Raw genomic sequence first — 19,759 nt, forward strand, 5'->3', positions numbered from 1 at the left:
TCCCGAAACAAACAAAATTATTGGCCAGTGTGCGAATATGGCTGTTTTCGTTGTTTAAAAATAATTCCAAAACAGGAAAGCTAAATAAGGTAAATAACATTTACCACAGAATCTGCAACACACTTCAGATTCAACACATCGTACTCTATACGCGGTAAATAAATAAAGTACATTACAGGGTCGACAACAATCAAAAGTGAATCCAACTGTGGCGCATCGGTAAGGACTGTATGTCCTCTGAAGGTCTTCAGAAAAACAAGGTGGAGTAGCGAGAATTTAAAATAAATAATCCCATTCTATAGCAATTTCATTAGAATCATTTAAATGATAGAAATGTGGGGTAAGATTAGTACACTTATTCAAACAGGATTAATTTCATTTTGTCCAAATATCAACAGAAATATGATGTAAAAAACTGGTAACATTTTTCAAAAACTACAATCAAATTTTATGAAGTGACAGACACACAAAGATTGCCCTTATATTACACCCTAAATTGTGCAAAAGACATAGAATACAAAACTGGGGTGAAAAGAAAAAAAAATACATTTGGGGGAATGTTGATTCTTTTAAAGTGACGGAAATTTATACAAAAAAAAAAGTGCAAGGTTTGTTTGATGAAAAACTTTGTCAATTTGCTGTTTTTCAAAAGGTTTTTAAAGGTTTGTAAAGTTTTTCAAAAATCTTTAAAACGAACGCTCTAAACAGAAATATTGGGCCTTTAGGAGATTTTCAGAACTGTATGAACTTTTAGCAAGTTCAGTTCAGTAAAATTTCACCATAAATAGACACCTCCGAAGGAAATACGTTGCCAATGAAATCAAAAACACCTGATATCAAAGGGAGTGTACATAATCTTTAGTTCATCTTGCTCCCAACAAAAAGCTGGTTATGATTGTTTACTGCAAAGCCCCTGATTGGTGTACTGCTCACAGCTTGTTGGGTACAAGAAAACCAGCACAGAATTCAAGAAATACACTTCCATATAAACCACAGAGGACTGACAAGCAAACTATACAATCATAATTTCGGTCCAATAATTCAAAAAAGAGGAAAAAAAAAATAATAATAAAAACAAAGGGCTATAGCAACACCTCAGATACAGTTATGCTAATAGGTTCTTTTAATTAACATAAATTAACATTCAAAAGTGAATCACCACTTCAAACGATAGAGTAAAACTCTTAACAGAATATCCTGTCAAGACTGACAGGACATTTTCTCGACACGGTGTTAGCATTGCCTGAAGGAGAGCTGGCTAATACTAATAGCAGCATGAATTTAAGCGCCAGTCATCACGATTGCTTTACACAAGCTAACTGGCTAGTTATGAACAATATTAGCCCGCAGTCCATTGTAGTTCACTGATATTACTCTTGAGCTGCTTTAACATCCACACGCACACAAATGCACATCGTCGTGTTCTCTTTTGCTTATTTGCCATAAATAATCAAATGTGATCTGGATTTCTAAAAAATATTGATTATGGATTGTGTGGGATATTGAAGTGACGTTTATAGTGGATCTAGAACCAAAAATCAAACCTGCTCCTGCTGTCCGCTGACCTGAATGCAAATTATCTGTCACATCAAGATGAATAAGACATCTGACCTCACCAATCTCATGAAAGCATGGTCATGTCACATATCAAGATTTTTCAAGATTATAAAGACAATGACAAAAGTCACACAAATGCACAATTAAGCATATTTCCCACACATAAGAATGTTTTGCTTTATATTTTTTTGTGATTTTCATTATAGATTGTCATGATTGTATCTGCTTAAATTAAAGGTACTATACATACTCTATATACAAACAATAAATACAATTTTGGCTATATACCATTATTATTTTTCAGTGTGCATACTACGCACCGCAATGGACATAAAAAAAAAAAAAAAAGTAAATTAAGAGGGAATATTTGCTTAATTGTTGTAAATACTGTAAATGCAAATGTTAAATATTTAACTGTCTTGAAATCAAAATGCAATTTCCCATTTCTTTCTTTAGATTTTTGAGGTGAAATATGGCATATTCTTGACAGGTTTTGTGACATTCATCTATGCATTTTACCTCTACAATATAAAACTGTATTAACTCTTCACTGATTAACATCAATCTCAGCGAGATAAGGGATGTACTGTAGTTCACCTTTCAATGGTCAATGGTACAGCAGCAAGACATTCTATACCTTAATTGTCCTTAAATTACCTTGAGAAGCTGTTTGGATGCAGTTGTAAAGCTTCAAAAGAGAAGTCTGCTGTCAAATGCTACTTTTAACATGAATTTGGCTTTGGGGGTGAGTCAAAAAGAAATTGATCATCTTTTTGACCCTGCTTTTTTCATTCTCAAAGCCAGCAGGAACACTGAGCCGGCCTGTTTCCCAAACATATTCCATTTTAATCAATTTGCTATTTCATCAGTGGTCTGTGCTCACTATTATCCCCATACACACCACTTTTGGCCTACAGAAACTGTTGGCAGTGGGGGGCTGGGAGAAATATGGATTAACTGGGCAAATCAAATATCCTCTCACCACAAATGACTCTTTCATTGGTTAATGCCTCAAGGCTGTTTTCCTTCTTCCTAGATTTTGCTCTCCATGGCAACATTGCAATTGCTTTTGCAGAAAACCCAGAGTGTGCGTGTTCCAATCGACAGTCGAGAACAAGTTCACAGTAAATCAAGGTTTGATTAGGCCAACATGTTTTTGGGTCGTGAGATGAGGTGCTCTATTTAACCGCACTTCTCTGTGGCGATTACATTTCCCAGCACCGTTGGATCAATTAAGATATCCAATATTAATGTTCTTTAAATGAGTTGTTATATAACTTAATATATGTGTATCAGCCACATGACTCCTTGGTTAATCATGCCTGTGTATTGTTTTAACAAATTATATCTCTTTAATTCCACCACAATGTCCTGCTTGTTGAACGCACGCATAAGCAAAATTATAGCGGATCATTAGCTGACTTCACCTGCTACCTACCAAAGCTTCATATTACATTACGAAACACATGATCAAATAGTCATCAATGCACAAAGACCTCCAGATCAACTCACTTTATAGCATGTACTATGGGCAAGCTGTTGGTTACACAACTAGCATGAAATGGTGAGGTATGAAAAGCACTGTACCTTTATATCTGTCTTTCTGCCTCTGTCTCAGCCTAGCACAGACAAAAATTGTGAAACTCTGAGACGTTTTTGTATGAATTTCAATCGTGAAAGTGCCTTAGCTGGTCTGACTAGAGAGGACAGCAGAAGGAAAAAATAATAGACTGTAACACCCCCTATTGAATATGATTCCAGCTTTAAAGGATATGCAGCTATGCTATGAATGAGAGTCTATTATGGCTCACGGAGAAGGTAGAAGAAATGGGAGATGTGCAAACTTGATTATTATCTCCTGTGTCACCTGAAATGTCCTGAATTCAATGAGATACTGTCTATGATTTTTGTATTACGTCAGTTGAAAAGCCAGAAGCTTCTAAAAAGCAGCAACATCACTGGTTACCATAGCAACAGAGACTTGAGCATGAAATACAAAAGACCTTTGTGAATGGATGCCTGAGCCTTGAAGGTTCAAGGGTTCAAAAGGCATCGCCATGGGAAAGGAGACCCATGCAGTGCCAGAGCGAGTCCCTGAACTGTGGCACCAACCCTCTCTTGAAACAGAGATCTATTAGAGATCCTTAATGGCCCTTATGAGACTTGGGTTTGGGGGGTGAGGGGGCCCCCCTAAGTGCTCCGGTAGGTCTTTATAATGTCTTTGATAGCTCTCCTACAGATAGGACAGCTAGCGTTGGCCATTTTTTTTAGGCGGAGGCCACAGGTGTAGCAGAGACACATGTGTCCGCAGGCGTAGATGACTGTGTCCACTGTGTTTTCATAGCAGATAGAACACTCATCCTGCCATGAGCCTGAGACAGATGGGAAAGTGGGAGATTTGGGGAGACTGATGGGCGAGCTGGGTGTTGTTCCTGTGACAGGAAAAAATTTGATTATCATTCACTAATTTATAATTGGAGCAGTTATGAAATACAGTATGTCTGAACATACAGACCTTCAGTAGAGCTGCAGAAGGCAGCAGAACAGCCACGTTCATTGAGACTGGGCTCTGGGCTTCCACCGCACAGGCCTGAGGGCGAGAGGGACGAGGCAGAGGGCGAGCCAGGGCTGGATGGGTCACGAGCATCACCCAAGAAAGTGGAGCCTGAAAATGCACATAGTATATAAACAGGCAAGATTTTTAATGTGATTCAGTTCCTTTCAGTTCTACTAATAATGGATTCTGTACACAAGAAAAATGCGTGTTATTATAATTAATGTTAAATAACTTTATGTAATTGGTTAACGGTCAAACTTTTGACTATGATTGTAATGGCACAAACATTTCAATGCAACCCTGTACTTTAAACATGGCTTCTGACCTGTAGACCTGTGCTGAGTTTCAGATATTGTGTAAAGACAATCATTGCTTTAAAATATATTTTTTTATTTTTTTGTGTAATATAGATTAGATGGTCAGTGAACACTGAGAATGACATTTTAAAAAGAGACCATTCAAGGAGCTGTAGCCTATATCTGAAGCTGTTATTGTAACTGTGTCACCCTCTTCGCAGAACTACATAGAACATAATGTATAATGGCACAGGTGCTGCATTTGTGAATGTTATGGGGGTGTTTGTTTCACTAATCTCAGTACATTGTTCTGGCTGCAGGAGCTTAGGATGGAATCTGAATCTGACACCTTTAAAGACCATGGTGGCCTGTGATTCATTAACAGATCTGACACTCAGGCAACAAAATGGGGAAGCCACCTTGCATTAACCAGCATTTTAACAGCAGACCAAATCTATACAGCTTGAATAAAATAGAACAGCAATTCTCTCAGTGATAGATCACCATTTGGAGCACTTATTGACTTATTCACTGAACTGCAAATAAATACAGCCTACTGATTGGTTGCTCATATAGCAACATGTAGTGAAAAATACATTTTCAGTTTTGAACTAAATAGTATTTTAATATAAGGAAAAAAATGTTGATTATTTATTATTTGATTAAATATGGTGTATATGATTAATTATTGGAGGGGTGGGGTCTGTTCAAGTTCTAATAGAATTGTTAATGGAATCATTAGGGAAGTCATTAATTGGAATTTGAATCGGAACTGGACTCATCAATTTCCTAAAAATTTCCACCCTTAATAAGGGCCACGGTAAGATTTCTGGGCCTTTTAATGTAGTCTGTAGAGCTGAGACTGAATTAAATTGAACTGACCTCATTTCTAGTTTACTGGATCTTCTGATATACGAGTGCGTAAATGGGAGGGAGAATTGGCTGAACTGAAACTAACCTGAACTAAAACCCATGAATACATAATCCTCTTGAGGTTAGGATATGTGTGTGTAGAGTGCATTTACTCTAGATGAGGTCTATGACAATATTAGATGGGAGTCAGTGGGATTCCCCAAGGTCTTGTTTTAGGTCCCTCAGTGGTTTGATTTACATGTGTGTGTACTTTGCTCACATGTTTGCATACAGTATGTTAGTCCTACAGCGTGATCCTTTATTAAGATGGAGACAGGGTGAGGGGTTTTATACGGGGTGGGGTCCCCTGAGCGTGATCCTTTGTGAGTCTGACATGCCATTCCACCTTCTTGTCATTCCACACATAGACATATCATAAATCCCCTTCTCTAGGCCTCAGCAACTGGCCCTGGATCACAAGGGCCAGGCCTCTTCAAGAGCATCTCTACTAGATTAACAGGGACACATGAACAGCTGAGTCTCTCTAACCTCCACCCATAGAGGGAGAGACTTAAAAAAAACCTATTAGAGAAAGTCAGGCCTCCGTAAAGCCTTTTGTCATGCGTAAAATGAGCACTATGTGCAAACATGGCAGAAAGGCTTTTCTGTATTTTGAATATCAAAGGGGTACTGACTACACCAGCTTGCATGGTATAAACAGTCACATTGTGCATCTGTCAAATAATTCTTAAGTAAAGGTGTGAGCTGCATGTCTTCACATATGTCCAACATTGGGGTATCGAATTGAAATTACTGGTGGCTGGCTACTAGGGGCAGTGAACTGCATTCAGTGTGTAAGCGATTTGGTACATAAAATTGAATAGTACTTACAGTAAGTAAATGTCACACTTATTCAGTTTCAAATATTCACACTATTTGAACAGGTGAACATCGACACTGATTTCAGAACAAGTATATTTCATATGTATAGTCTCTGTTACCATCACTGTTAGCTCTTACTGACGTCATGGGGAAAAAACATGAGTTCAGTAATCAATTACTGTAGCTAGCAGATACCTGCAACAAACTGCCGATAAACTGGGAATGGAGAGAGTCAAGAAGGAAGTGTTTGTATTGTGTCTATTACATGCATGTGTTTGTGCATTTAATTTATTACAACTAGATTTAATTAAAGTGGTTGCAGGGCAATAAAATCTAACCGACAGTCACTGTATGCATACCAACAGTCAATATTTACATACTGAATTGCGATTCAGTCTTCTTACTTGGATTTATTTCCATTCTGAATTGTGATTAGTCTTTCTGGTGGCTATCTTTATTGCACAGCTCTCTGGAATACTTGATTCTCCTGATCAATCATGGCATCAATCATGGATTCTCCTGATCAACCACTGTCTATGGCAACACAGTTACAACTTTTACATCTTTAGTATCATTATGCTGTCTCTTTTCTTCACAAGTTATTTTGCGAATCAAGACAATAATCTACTTACAGATTAGTAATAATATATTGATTAATATTGTTATATTACTTATCATCATTTACCAAGAACCAAAACCTAAAGCCTAAGCTTACATAAAACTTCATTCTTTTGCAGTCTTGCAAGCTCTGGTATTTCTTTCAGGTTTCCTCATTTTTCATGTCTTCATTGTATATTCCCTCTCCCGTTACTGTTGAATGAGCACAATGAGACCATTTTCTAACAAGTAAATTGTTATTACAATGACATTTTGAACCTTGAATCTTGAAAGAACAAAAACATTATGCTAAGAGGGGAAATAGGAATAAGAAATAGAGAGAAGAGATGTAAACGAGAGAAATGTTCTCAAATGAATGTTCTCAAATGAAGTGTGAATCGCCCACTCTCCTCTTCACTTTCTCATTTCCTTTCCTTCACCGCATGCTAATGAGATGGGGTGAGTGGCATTGGTGGAGGGAGGGGAATGTGCTTCCAGTGACACCGACATCTTGGATAGTGCATACACAGCTAACAGAGGTCAGAGACCACCCACACAAACTCCTGTTATACTTCCTGTTTTTAGCTGTGTATGTTTTTGTGTGCACATACTTTGTTGAGTTCAAACTTTATTGGGTCAGTCGCAGGTGCGTGGGTGAGACCTGGAGCACTGTCTGGTGTTTTGAAAGTTTACTGGAGTGTGCCTGTATTTGTGGTATCAACAAAATTCAAGTGATTAAAATCAAATGAACAAAGTTTTTAAATGAATCTGTTGATACAAACAATAGCAACAGCACAGGTTTGTAATGTTCTTTACATACTTTGTATATCTTAGGGGTTATATCTTCTTCTTCTCCTCCTCTGAAATAAATGCATTTTTGAGAGCCTAAACAACAACACTCATTAAACTTTGCACATGTATCGAAAGTGGCGAAAATTTACATCTGGGTTTCAGAATGAAGAAGCTGTTGCACTTGCAACTCAGGAATACAATGTTCAATCGGCCCTAAACTTTACAGGTTTCATAAGAGTCCTGGCCAGACGACATGCACATGCCAATATTCAGTTACAGTAATAGCGCCACCTGCTGGCAACAGGAAATGGCATGTTTTACACTGTAATGCACTCCCTGCAACATATTAAAATATGCCATCAAGTCCCAAACATGCTATAAACATGCTAAACCATGCTAGAAACACTTAGCTAAGAGATAAAGCATGCTACTAATGCCATAAAACCAGAAGTTGTTGTAACTAGTGTTGTCAGCCGGTACTGAAATTTTAAAAATGTCCATTTTCTTTTAATATTTGAGTGCTGTTGAGCAGATTCCTAAACACCACTGATTGGCCAATGTGTCAACAGATATGACTGTAATTGGCTACAATGATCATCGTTTCCCGCTTTTCACCGAGCACTCACACAAAAGCACACGGGAGTGTTTGAAAGCAGGTGTCTGTCAGCGGATCCGTCTATGTGCAGATATATTAGGGATCCGCTGATAGACGTGGATTTCAAACGCTCCCGTGTGCTTCTGTGTGAGCGCTCGGTGAAGAGCGTGAAGTGATGATCATAGTAGCCAATTACAGTTATATCTGTTGAGTGCGTGAATACAATGGCCAATCAGCGGTGTTCAAGAATTCGCTCAACAGTGCTCAAATGTTAGCGGGAAATGGAGGTTTTTAAAATTTTTGTACCAACTGGTACCGAAGTCTATACTTTTGACAACACTAGTTGTAACTCAAAGACGCAATGTTCAATCTGCCCCAAAGTCAGTCCTGGCCTGAACACATCTAAAGGCCAATAATCAGTTACTGTATACTCATAACGCCACCCTCTGGCAGCAGGAAGTGTGGCACATGTAAATGACTGACACATTCCTCCTTTATTTACCCACGTTCCACACTTGAACAAGTTGAATGCACCACAGTTCTAGTGCAACCGAATTCCTACAGGGGGTTTCTAGTTCGGTACCCTATTGCACTACTGGGCCTTCATGACAGCTTTCAGATGATCAGTTTTTAATGTGTACCGTTCCCTATTTTGAACTAAACTGCTAGTGTAAAAACACCCAAAGTGTTTTTTTTTTTTTAAAGTCGGACTAACACACCTAGATAATGTAATGCATAACTATAGAGTTGGCATGCTTACCTAGAATCCTTAGCTGCGTGACAGCACCATGCAGTCCAAAGAACATCCAGAGTGGTCGTGAGTTGTCCACACACACCTGCATACCCACATTGTTGCCATTATGACTCAGAATGACTTCCCCTTCCTGTGTGACCAGGAAACCCAGGATATCGCCACTCTGCAAAGCAGTAGGCACCCTGCACACCGCCCAGAATTCCTTACGGTCCACCAGTGCCTCAGGATTGTAAGGGAGGTCGCTAGGGCGAAGCACTGCTGGGTCACATGACGTCACACCATATGAGAGAGACCCAGATCGAGTAGGGCTGGACTTAATGACTTTGATGAAGATAGTTTCGCCAATTCGCAGTGGGCGATCTGTGAAGACCAGCGTGCGTTCTTCACGGTTGTGTTCGGATCGGGCCACGGTCTGTTCGTTAAGGGTTTTGATGTGGGCACCTCGGAGCTGGTGGAAACGTAGGTCACATTCCAAGGTGTGAGGAAGCAGTGACGACTGCTGGGAGTTCATGGAATTTTGAGGAATGGGACAGGCGACGGGGGCAGGAGGGAGCCGAAGTCTGGCATCATCTTGTTGCAGGTTAAGATCACAAAGACTGACGGACAGGCGGGAGGTGTCTGCTTCACGTCGTAACGAGGTGGATCCACGTACTGTGGTGAAGGATCGTGGGCGGAGAAGGTCTGGAGGGACGACTTCACTGTCTGTGGGACAGAGGTGGGATATGCAGTTAGCTATCAGTTGTCAGATTAGCATTTTGTATTACACAGTATGATTTTATTCAATGGTTGATCTTAGATAATCGACAACTATTGGATGGTTAATCAGCCCTACAGATTTAAATGTCTACCACTAATTATGCAATACTGGAAAAAAAGAAAAAGAAAAAGTCTGCAGAGGCCCCCTAGTGGGCCCTGGCTCAACTGTTTTAGAGGGTTCCCTGTTGAATAAACCAGCATATGCTGGTTAGATATGTTTTGAAGCATGGCAGCTAGTTTTAGCTGGTTTAAGCTGGTCATGTGCTGGTCTTAAGCAGCTAGCTCCTGCTCAGGACCAGCTTAAACCAGCTCATGACCAACTAAGGACCAGCTCAAACCAGCTGCCATCCTTCAAAACATACCTAACCAGCATATGTTTTTATTTTTTTTTGCTGTTGTTGTTGTTGGTTGTTGGTGCATTTCTAAACTGGCAAACCTAGGAGACCAGCTAAACATTAGCTTGACCAGGCTGTGAGAAAAGCTAGACCACTTTATGATGGTTTGCTCTTTTTTATGCTCTTTTTTTTTCCAGAAGCATAGAGATGTCTATGTCACAAGTCTTTTTTGACAACTACCAAAAACGTACATGGCTATTCATTCAACAAACATAAAAAACAAATTCAGAAATCTAACTCGAGTCCTAGTTACTGTTCACATCTCTGGATCAGTACAATACGCAAACAATAAAGTGAGTTCAAGACAGCTAGCATACATGTAACGCATTACTATTTTACATAAGAGCTAAGTTATTTCCAAAACGGCTGCCAGGGAGTGTCTCTTTACATTCTTTACCATTTATACCAGTTACTCATTGGCTGCCATGAATAGAACTTTATAGTAATGTAATAGTAGGCTAGCATAGTACTATAAGCACAACATACCCACTGCTCCTCGCCCGTCTGCCAAAAATAGTGCAAAATATGAATGAAATGCTGCGCTAGCGAAGTGTTTTGCGTACGCCAAATTTAATTTCCCCTCTCCTAGTAGCCTAAAATAGCATATTACAGTAGTTTAGAGGTAGGCTAGCTTAGTTTATAATAGCTTAGCACTCAAACAAGCTGAAGACTGTCATTCCTCCTTTTGTAACTGATAGCCCCACTGGAGTGTGCCCTGTATTTAGACCTCATCTGTGCATTCGAAGACAGTCAGACCCCAGACAAAAATATTAGCACTAAAAGTATCCTGCCGGTGCTAATTAGCTTGTTAAAATTAGCCGTTCCTCCTAAGAGCCACACCGTTGATATTTTTTAAAGGGGTCCTATTATGCTTTTTCACTTTTTTAATTTTAGTTATTTTTTAAAGCATTATAACCCCAATTTGCTATTGTGTGCTTCGCATTTTACTGAGGACAGCTTCCACAACATGACACAGTACAGTGCCGGATTCGCCAAAAGCTTTTGTTGAAAGACGGAGCAAGGGGCGTGGCAGTACTGAAACACCATCTAAGCTGTTCGCCAATCACAACGCACTGGGACAGCTAACCAATCACAACACATTTTGTTTTTCGGAAGGCGGACCTTCATCAAAGCCGGAACTAATCGAGCCGTTTGTGCCAGGCTGGGGAGAAAGGTATTTTAATAATGTAAATTATGTGAAAAATAATGCGTTTTTCGAATCACCAAGCATGAGAGCATGTTCTAGTACACCCCCAAAACAAAATCAAGACTTTGTAAAAGAGCATAATAGGACCCCTTTAAAGAGAGGGAGAACATTATTTAACCTACTCAGTAAAATGGATTTTGCATGCTTAGCTTAAACATCTGCATCAGAAATATATATATATATATATATATATACATTATTAAAGAGCAATATTTCCTCTAAATATTCATTTTTAATATCCACATGTATAGGGAAAGTTTTCTAACCATAAAAAATATTTCACATATTTAAATATATAAGCTCCAGCCCTCCTGTGACCCTACAGAAGATAAGAGGTTTGGAGAATGGATGGATGGATATTTAAATATTTTGATATCGACCCTGTGCAATATTTGTTTACAAAGTTTATTGTCAATAAATGACTCTGTAAGTTGCTTTGCATTAGCATACTCACATCAGTGTTGGTTTGAAAGAGAGAGAAGAGATACACACAGTTACTGTTACACATAGAAGGAAATGACCAGAAGATAAAAAAGAAGGTGGAGGTCAAGAAGTGTGATAGATGGAGATAAAAGGAAAGAGAGAGGCTTTACCTCCAGAGGGCCTCTCTCTCCTTCTGCCTCTCTTTCTCTTCCTGTGTCTGTCTCTATATATTGACAATGACCCGCAGAGACTGTTGATTAGCTCTCGTCTCAGATAAACCCTCTTAGACCCATTACAGTATGTGTGAGTGGCTCAGCAAACGACAGCGAAAGAGAAAAAGCAGTTCTCCAACCCTCTATAATTAGTTCTAGAAGGACGTAACTCATTTCAATCAGGATGAAGGACACAACATGTTATGCTTAGAGATTAATCCTTAAAATACAAGGCGAACAGGTCAGCAAATGACTTATTCCCTAATAATACGCAAAGCTACTGTGCAAACAGAATGAAGTAATATCTGTGACACAACCGTTTTTCTTTCTATCCTTCAGAATAAGAGTCAACAAAGGATTAGAATTAGGATTACACTTATCACTAAAGCATTGAAAAACTTGCATAGTACAGCAAGTACAAATAAAAAAAGGTTAAGTGAAATACAATATTTTGGACATGTAAGTAATGCTGCTAAAACTTAACCCTATTTGTGTGAGGTCTTGAATAAGTTTGAGCTTGAATGCATGTACATGTATCACAAAAGATACTGTAGATCTCCATTGGTAAAGCTTTGCAATTATGTTAACTTTGTTAAAACTATGTGCACTATTTTTACAGTGTTTATTAACTGAGGTAATTATCTAATATGAAATGTTGAATTGTTAAAAATGAATTTGTATATGTAGAAATGAATATATAAATATATACTCTAAAAGTAATGTACATCGTCCTTTCATATTATCTCTTACATTAATGTTAATACAAAGGTTATTTTTTTAAAGTGTTGCCTCTCCATTTTCTGCTCCTCCTACGTGTGATCGCAATGTCTAGTTTGGATATTTGGATATATACATCTTCCATTTGTCAGCACTCTGAATCCCATCATCGGCTCTCATGACTTTCAGATCTAGCTGAGATAAATGAATCTAAGTACATAGTCTTTGATTTGCATACAAAAACCCTGCCTGCTGCATAAGGTGCTCTGAACTGCAAATCAATGTCCCAACATAAGGACTTAATTTTCCTTTAAAAACATTTTCTAAGAGCTTCAAAGTGTCTTGTGTGGTAGTCTGTGCTAATTAGCAAAAATATTAAACACTCCTAAGGAGAGCGTGGGGATGGCCCAAGGGCACTAACTCTAAGACAACTACAAAATTATTAAAGGCGAGATGGAGATAAATTTAAACTTGTTACAGTCATTTATGGGCAAGAAGAAAAAAAAAGTCACAGGAGATAATGAAGACATAATAGGAGCAGCATCATATTCCACCCAAAAATTCTAGTTGCAAATTTAAAAACCAATATCTTTCTGGTGGCCTCTTTACTTTTCTTTATGTCGATCCAAACCAACTTCCTTTCTTCCAAAGAGATGCGTTTTGAAGAATGTTCACACTGCTTTTTATCATTTAACAAAAGTATATGATCAGGTGCTGTCAAGTTCCTTGCCTTCAGCCACAGCTTTCCAATTGTATTGTTAATCGCACATATTCAAACTTGCCACAAAAAGGTATTGGTGTTGATGACTGATGAAAGGCTTTTAAGGTGCCTTTTTTTTTCACTCCACGCCCAGCTTATCCATTGTTTATCCATTATTAATGGGCAGCTTCAAAGTGGTTCCCAATCCTGGTCCTGGAGTACCCCCAACTCTGCACATTTTGTATGTCTCCTTAATAAAACACACCCGATTCGACTGATCAGCTCGTTTGTAATGACTTAAAGATCGGAAATTGTTGCGTCAGATTAGAGAGACATCCAAAATGTGAACTGTTGAGATCCAGGACCAGCATGGACATTCATCAAAACATCTTTCATAGTGTTTGGGATCAACATGAGGGTGGGTAAATGATGACAGAATTTTTCGTTTTGGATGAACTGACAGTTAAAATGGACACACAGCTGAACCCACCCAGTTGGATTGGGCAGAGAAGCAGGTAATGACATCACCACAGGACGTCTGGCTGGAGTGTCTCTTAGATCAGGCTAATTAGAGTAATGCCATGCTGTAAATAGGATTAATCCAGGCTTCAGTGTCCCACACTGCCCTAGACCTGGACGCACTGACGCAAGCCTAAATCTCGTTTTTTCAACAGACATGATGCTTCTCTCTGGATAAATCACATAACAGAAAAAAGGAAGTGGACTGGGAAACGAATGGTTGACAAGGCATGAGATAGAAAAATGTAAGCAAAACATTTACTGGATGCTTTTGGATAAATTTTATCTATCTATTCCTATGTTGTCCATCACTGTCTCTCTCTGTTATGTTATCTCATCCCTGTCTCATCATGTTCATATCTTCTTTTTTTCCATAGCCATTCTCAATCTTAATGGGATCATACTATAGTGGGATCTGGATTCTGTCTGATAACCGTGGAAATAACACTTCAGATGTGCAAAATAGATACTTTCAGACAGAAATACATTGATGTAATCAGTTCTACAGTGACAACGTCTACATTTGCACAGTCATTGTTTGGGATGGATACTCATATTTACTAAAATATGTGACTTGAATTGTTCCGCTCATACAATAGCTTACAGTAGTTGTTTGAATATTGTCAGGATGAATAAATAAAGTCAAACCCTTTTCAGTTCTCATGATTTTCAGTTCTCTTAAATGTCATCAAAGATGACATTCATACAGGGTTTTTATAGTTTTTAGTTTTATTTCTGTTTTATTTTCAATTTGTCTGTTTAGATTAGTCTTTTAAATTGTGGCTATTAAAATGGTTTTGGAGTCATGAAAATGTTTTAGTATAGATTTTTTTTCGATTTATGTTAGTCTGATAAAGCTGACTTAAATCTGTCTGCTTTGACCATTCGTCAACAGACTCTTCAAAAAAAGGCGTTAGAACGCCTGAAGGTTTGCTTAGAGTTTCTGTTTGATATTCTCCATTCTGGTGAACAAGTGAGTGCTAATTACTCAATGGACTCGCTGGGAGAGAGCACGGACATTAACTGCACGCTTGGAGTGGAAAGCTTAAAGGAAAGGAGATGGGGAAAACCAAGGGAGGGGCAAAGACAAGAGAGCGTTCGTGCCAAGATGTCTGACCGGTGGCAGCTGCTGCCCCTCTAATTACCCTGCACCTGCGTCGCTGCCAATCCTCACATTTCCTTTGTCTTATTGGCAGCTTTCCCACAAGTCCCAGCTATTCTGCAATATGACTGGCTGAGACCAGATTCTAATCTCTCTGAAAGTATAAATCTCTATAAAAAAGAAGACATGAATCCAGGCTTGCGCATTAATGCCTCACTTTAGTGATGGGACGCAGCTGCACTGACCAAAAGCAAACACCCATTTTCATTGTCCTTTTTTTAATTTCTTTTATTTAGCACCAGACTCCAGCACCTGTTGGGCTAAACACAAAAGGCAGTGGAAAATAAGCAGATGAGGTTTCTGATAAACAAAAGCGGCTCTTGGTTCAGTCAGAAAGAGCCTGGATGGGAATGAAATGCCCAAAAATGGAAGTGCACGTTCTTTGCTTTTGTTTTACTTTGAGGCACTGTACAAGGTTGTTCTTATTGATTTTTCATTTCCCCTTTTTGCTGTTTTATCTACTACTATACAAGTAACTATGTCTCATATCATTTTCCCATTTTAATGAAAGGAAAGTTTTAGTTCTGTCTTACAAAGCTCAAGATTGTATCCCAGTTTGTTAGACGTTCAAGTGAACAAAAAACTGGGAAGAGAGTGTGGGGCCTGCAGGGCAGTGTGATGCTGATGCATATGGTACATGTAAGTGTGTGTTTGAGGGAAACAGTAGGGGGAGGCAGGAGAGGTTTCAGTGCAGCCTGATGGCTCTATGCCATGCTTGGCTGTTGGGTCTCTTTGTTTGGAATAATGGCCACACAGGCAACACGTGGACCCATTGACAAATGATCTCTGGGTAACAAACCTCCTTCCCTGAGGTAATTTCTCACTTTCTCTCTCTGAAACACACACGGACACAGCCAAGTACACTTAGAAAGCCACAAAAGACCCTCTGTGTGGATCATATCCAAATTTTAGTCAGGCCAACTATGGTTTCCTCGCCTCATGTCAAGGATGAAGTCAACACGGAATACAAATTGACCCATTTTACTTTTATAATACACGTTCTTGGTCTTATTGTGAACAATTCATTGGTGAAGCTAATTCTGAAGAAATACTTGATAATATTTGATCCCGTTTTCTTGGATCTTGGAAATCACACTAACCACTTCAAGCCACAAAAAGGCTAGGCTGTGGATTATAAACCCATTATGCTATTATCTTCCATGTTGCTGCAGTTACTTATTTTCCCTAACAACATTCACAGTCCGAGGCTTTTTCATTTGTACCACCCATTTAATTTAACCTAGCAGATTGGAGACATACTGAAATTTTGCACTGTGACTCTGACCTAGGAAACATGAGAAGGTCTGTGTAGTCCTAAATATGTGGATGTTTATCTAGCAGTCTATAAACTGATGTTTGCCCATAACTCCCTCAAAGAGGCCCTGAAGAGCTCTGCCTATATATAAGACAGCCACACCTTATCTCAGCAGCACTGTCCATGTTTGGATGTCCCGAGGCCTTGGCATGAGCAAAATGAAGGAAAAGGGGAGTTCTAAGTTTGGAGAAGGGATACAAGGACACTTAACAGCAGGAAAAGGAAGGTGTTCTGTTTTGGAATGGGTCACGCTACATTTTCCCGCCACCTTGAGCACTCTTCCCAGAACTTCCTGTGATGGTCCGAGCTCTTAAAAATAGAATCTGACCTCTTGACAAGCATTTCTCCTCAATTGTTTTCCCTCTTTGTACTTAAAACATGAAATACTGTCAAATAGCCAAATGGTACAACATCTTTTGTTCTAATTTCTTTAATTTGTTCCACCCCAAAGCAGTTGGCCAGCCAAACAAATTACAATTACTTCTGTTAATACCCATTATGTGAGCTAGCACAGAAACATCCCATCAGTCTCACTAATTCACTCTTTCTGGCTGAATTGGTTAAATAGTCCATATTTAAGATATTATTTTTGGAGGATGATGCTTTCAGCAGGGGTCTTTCAATTAGGTTTATTAGCCTGGAATGGCCCACCGCAGCCAAGTCAAACTTGCACGTCAGTCAACTAAATCAAGAAAATCTGTATAATCGGCATATTTCTTAACAAATATTATAGAAGTGGTCCATGTATGTTGCTTTCATTCAAAACAGGAGAAAGCCCTGCTTATCTATTTTCTACCCCTGAAGATGAAATGAAAAACAATATTAAATCAAAACTTATGAACATAATGTATACAGACCTATTTGTAAACTTAAACATAATTCCATTAAGAGAGGTCTATAGAACTCCATTCATAGAATTCCATTAAGACTGTAGTTAACTATTATTGTAGCTAAATTGCATTTAGCACCACAAGGGTCCAGTTTAGCCTATGTAATGCTAGAGAAACCAGACACTATGCTCTTGCTACAAAGTCCAGATGTTTGACAAGCTATTTGAAATCCCATTAGGAGCTGCTCTGGATGTGCATAAAGAGAGGGGTTTCTTTCACAAGATTGCTTGGACACTGGAAGCACAAAGCCTCAAAGTTAAAGGCATGAACTGTACCATGACACCCCCAACACGAGCCATTAAGTCTATCTGTTTGAGTCATAAGATAAAGATGGCTGACACACAGTAAGTATGTCGTCTGTAAAATCTTCATTGTATATACTCAGTACTAGATTTAGTCCACTGTGGGCTCTTCTGACTTTAGTCTTGTTAGTCACGTCTATGTAATATTCTACTAAGCCAAACAATACTTTGTGCTAACCCACCATCATCCATCAGGATTTCAGGTTCATGTAGTATAGTATAATAAATCCACAAAATAAACACAGATGAGCCAAATGAATGAAAGCAATAACTGTTTTTGCCAGCTAAATCTAAAAAAGGATGCACATTCTGACTTACAAGAAGGGAAATTGTGCCACTATATGATATATATATATATATATATATATATATATATATTAGGGAAGCACCGATACTGGTATCGGGCCCGATACTGAGCTCCTGTACTCGTACTCAATAAAATGCCCCGATACCAAACGCCGGTACTAGAGCCCGACCTATATATCGTTTTGCCGATATTATCGGCCGATATGAGCCTGTCGCCGATATATCGGTATCGGCGAATATGCCGCTTATAACAAAGAGTGAAAAATTGAAGGGGGTCTGAATACTTTCCGTACCCACTGTATATTTGTTAATTGGTGCTTCCCAATAAGTCGCTCCACCAGCTTTTGCTGCATTTAGCCTGGCCAGTGTTTCAGAAGAGGGTTACTGAGGGCTGGGTTATTTATTAAACAACATTCCAGCTTCACTGCATTTCCAAATGCCTCAAGGGACGATTTAATTTCACCAATATATTCTAGAACCCTGAAAACTACACCACGCTAGCAAGGTTCAAGGACCAGCCAGACTCTAATCACATATAGAAAGAAGCCCGCAGGATCGTCATGGTATCACCTTCTAGCTGCAGGAGTGATAAAGTGTGTTGAGGAGCGGATATTACAGGAGAAAGGGAAATTGGACAGACTGGAGATCACAGTGAGTGAGTGTTGCCTCTAAGGAAGGAATGAGTATTTATGTGCAGGAGGCAGATTTACTGCTCATGGCTATATTTTTCCCTGTCAGAGTTTTATTAGTGATGGAGAGAATTTTAACACCATTCAGAAGCCAGGAGACAGTATGTCAGTGTCACTGCTTATTTTAAAATGACTGCAAAAGCCTTCTGTTAAAGGTGAAATGTGTAATTTCTGTACTACTAGTGTCACAAAATGAAAGTGCAAAAATAAAGTTTTTAAACATGTTTCCCTGAACCCCCTGCCATTGGTTGGTTTCACAAATAATCACACCCCCAAATGCACACCATTGGTTGAGTTTATGTTATTGTGTTGGGTTGGTTGAGATGCTTGGATATGGGATAGAAATATATATATGAAAAAATATACTTTTTGACCATAGAAAAAATACATTAACAAAGCTGGTCTGAATTTCTAAATAGGCTAGTAATTAATACCCTTACAAATTATAGGCAAATTCACTCAAACTAAGAAAGAAGAACAATTTCCTCAAAAATTGCTAGTAACTTAAAAAAATACAGAGAAATGGCACGTAACACACTGAATTAAATGTGACCCTGGACCACAAAACCAGTCTTATTTTTGTTTTTGCCGCTAGAGGGCACGTATTCAAAACAAACAAAGAAACAAAGGCGTAGCTTGATGACGCCGTGACTGAGGCCATGTCCACACGTACATGGGTATTTTTATAAACTGACTTGGCAGGAGGTTTCAAAAATGTTCGGTTTCAGTAACCTGGTGCTGCGTTTGTGTGTGGACGAACAGCCAAACCGCGTAGAAAAAGCTGCAGTTTTAAAAATAACCGCGTTCACTTCCACTCCTTCTGGTCGTGTGTATGTGGGTTAAAGCATCGCAGTTTTATCATACTAGATACATTTGAAAGTTCTGTTATAATGCTACTCTGTGTGGTCGTAATAAAACGCATAACATATTAAAGTGTCTTTGGTGTTTTCATGTTTTCTACAAAACAAAACCGGAAATCGAGGAGTTATGACGTCACTGGCAGGCGACACAATGACACTATGGACAAGCTCCGTGTCACTAGTTAAAATTGCTTATTTTTCTGGATTTAAACATTCTTCCAAACATTTGGGATAATGTAAGTGCACAAGTCAGCAAAATATGTAACACTGTCATTGTATGGTTATTGATTTTTCTTTTATGCCAAAAATCATTAGGATATTAAGTAAAGATCATGCTCCATGCTCCATGTAAATATATTAAAACATAATTTTTGATTAGTAATATGCATTGCTAAGAACTTCATTTGGACAACTTTAAAGGTGA

General features: G+C 38.8%; 1 protein-coding gene and 1 long non-coding RNA gene across 3 annotated transcripts in view; one reads left to right on the plus strand and one right to left on the minus strand.

Moving 5' to 3' along the window:
* Positions 1-1,864: 1,864 nt before the first annotated feature.
* Positions 1,865-19,759, minus strand: part of LOC107676877 (E3 ubiquitin-protein ligase NEURL1-like) — a 70,607-nt gene continuing 52,712 nt past the window's right edge. For both annotated transcript variants that reach the window (XM_016471602.1, XM_016471603.1), the window contains exons 4-6: positions 8,889-9,584; positions 4,073-4,222; positions 1,865-3,989 (exon numbers count right to left, since the gene is read on the minus strand). In XM_016471602.1, the coding sequence (XP_016327088.1) occupies positions 3,748-3,989; positions 4,073-4,222; positions 8,889-9,584 (1,088 nt within the window). In that variant the 3' untranslated portion in view covers positions 1,865-3,747. The remainder of the gene's footprint in view (positions 3,990-4,072; positions 4,223-8,888; positions 9,585-19,759) is intronic.
* On the plus strand, positions 11,851-14,456 carry LOC107676878 (uncharacterized). Its single transcript, XR_001632783.1, has 3 exons — positions 11,851-12,116; positions 13,967-14,056; positions 14,189-14,456. It is a non-coding gene; the product is annotated as an uncharacterized LOC107676878 (long non-coding RNA).

This window comes from Sinocyclocheilus anshuiensis, unplaced genomic scaffold, assembly GCF_001515605.1.
Source record: "Sinocyclocheilus anshuiensis isolate Anshui unplaced genomic scaffold, SAMN03320099.WGS_v1.1 scaffold2166, whole genome shotgun sequence".
NCBI lineage: Eukaryota > Metazoa > Chordata > Actinopteri > Cypriniformes > Cyprinidae > Sinocyclocheilus > Sinocyclocheilus anshuiensis.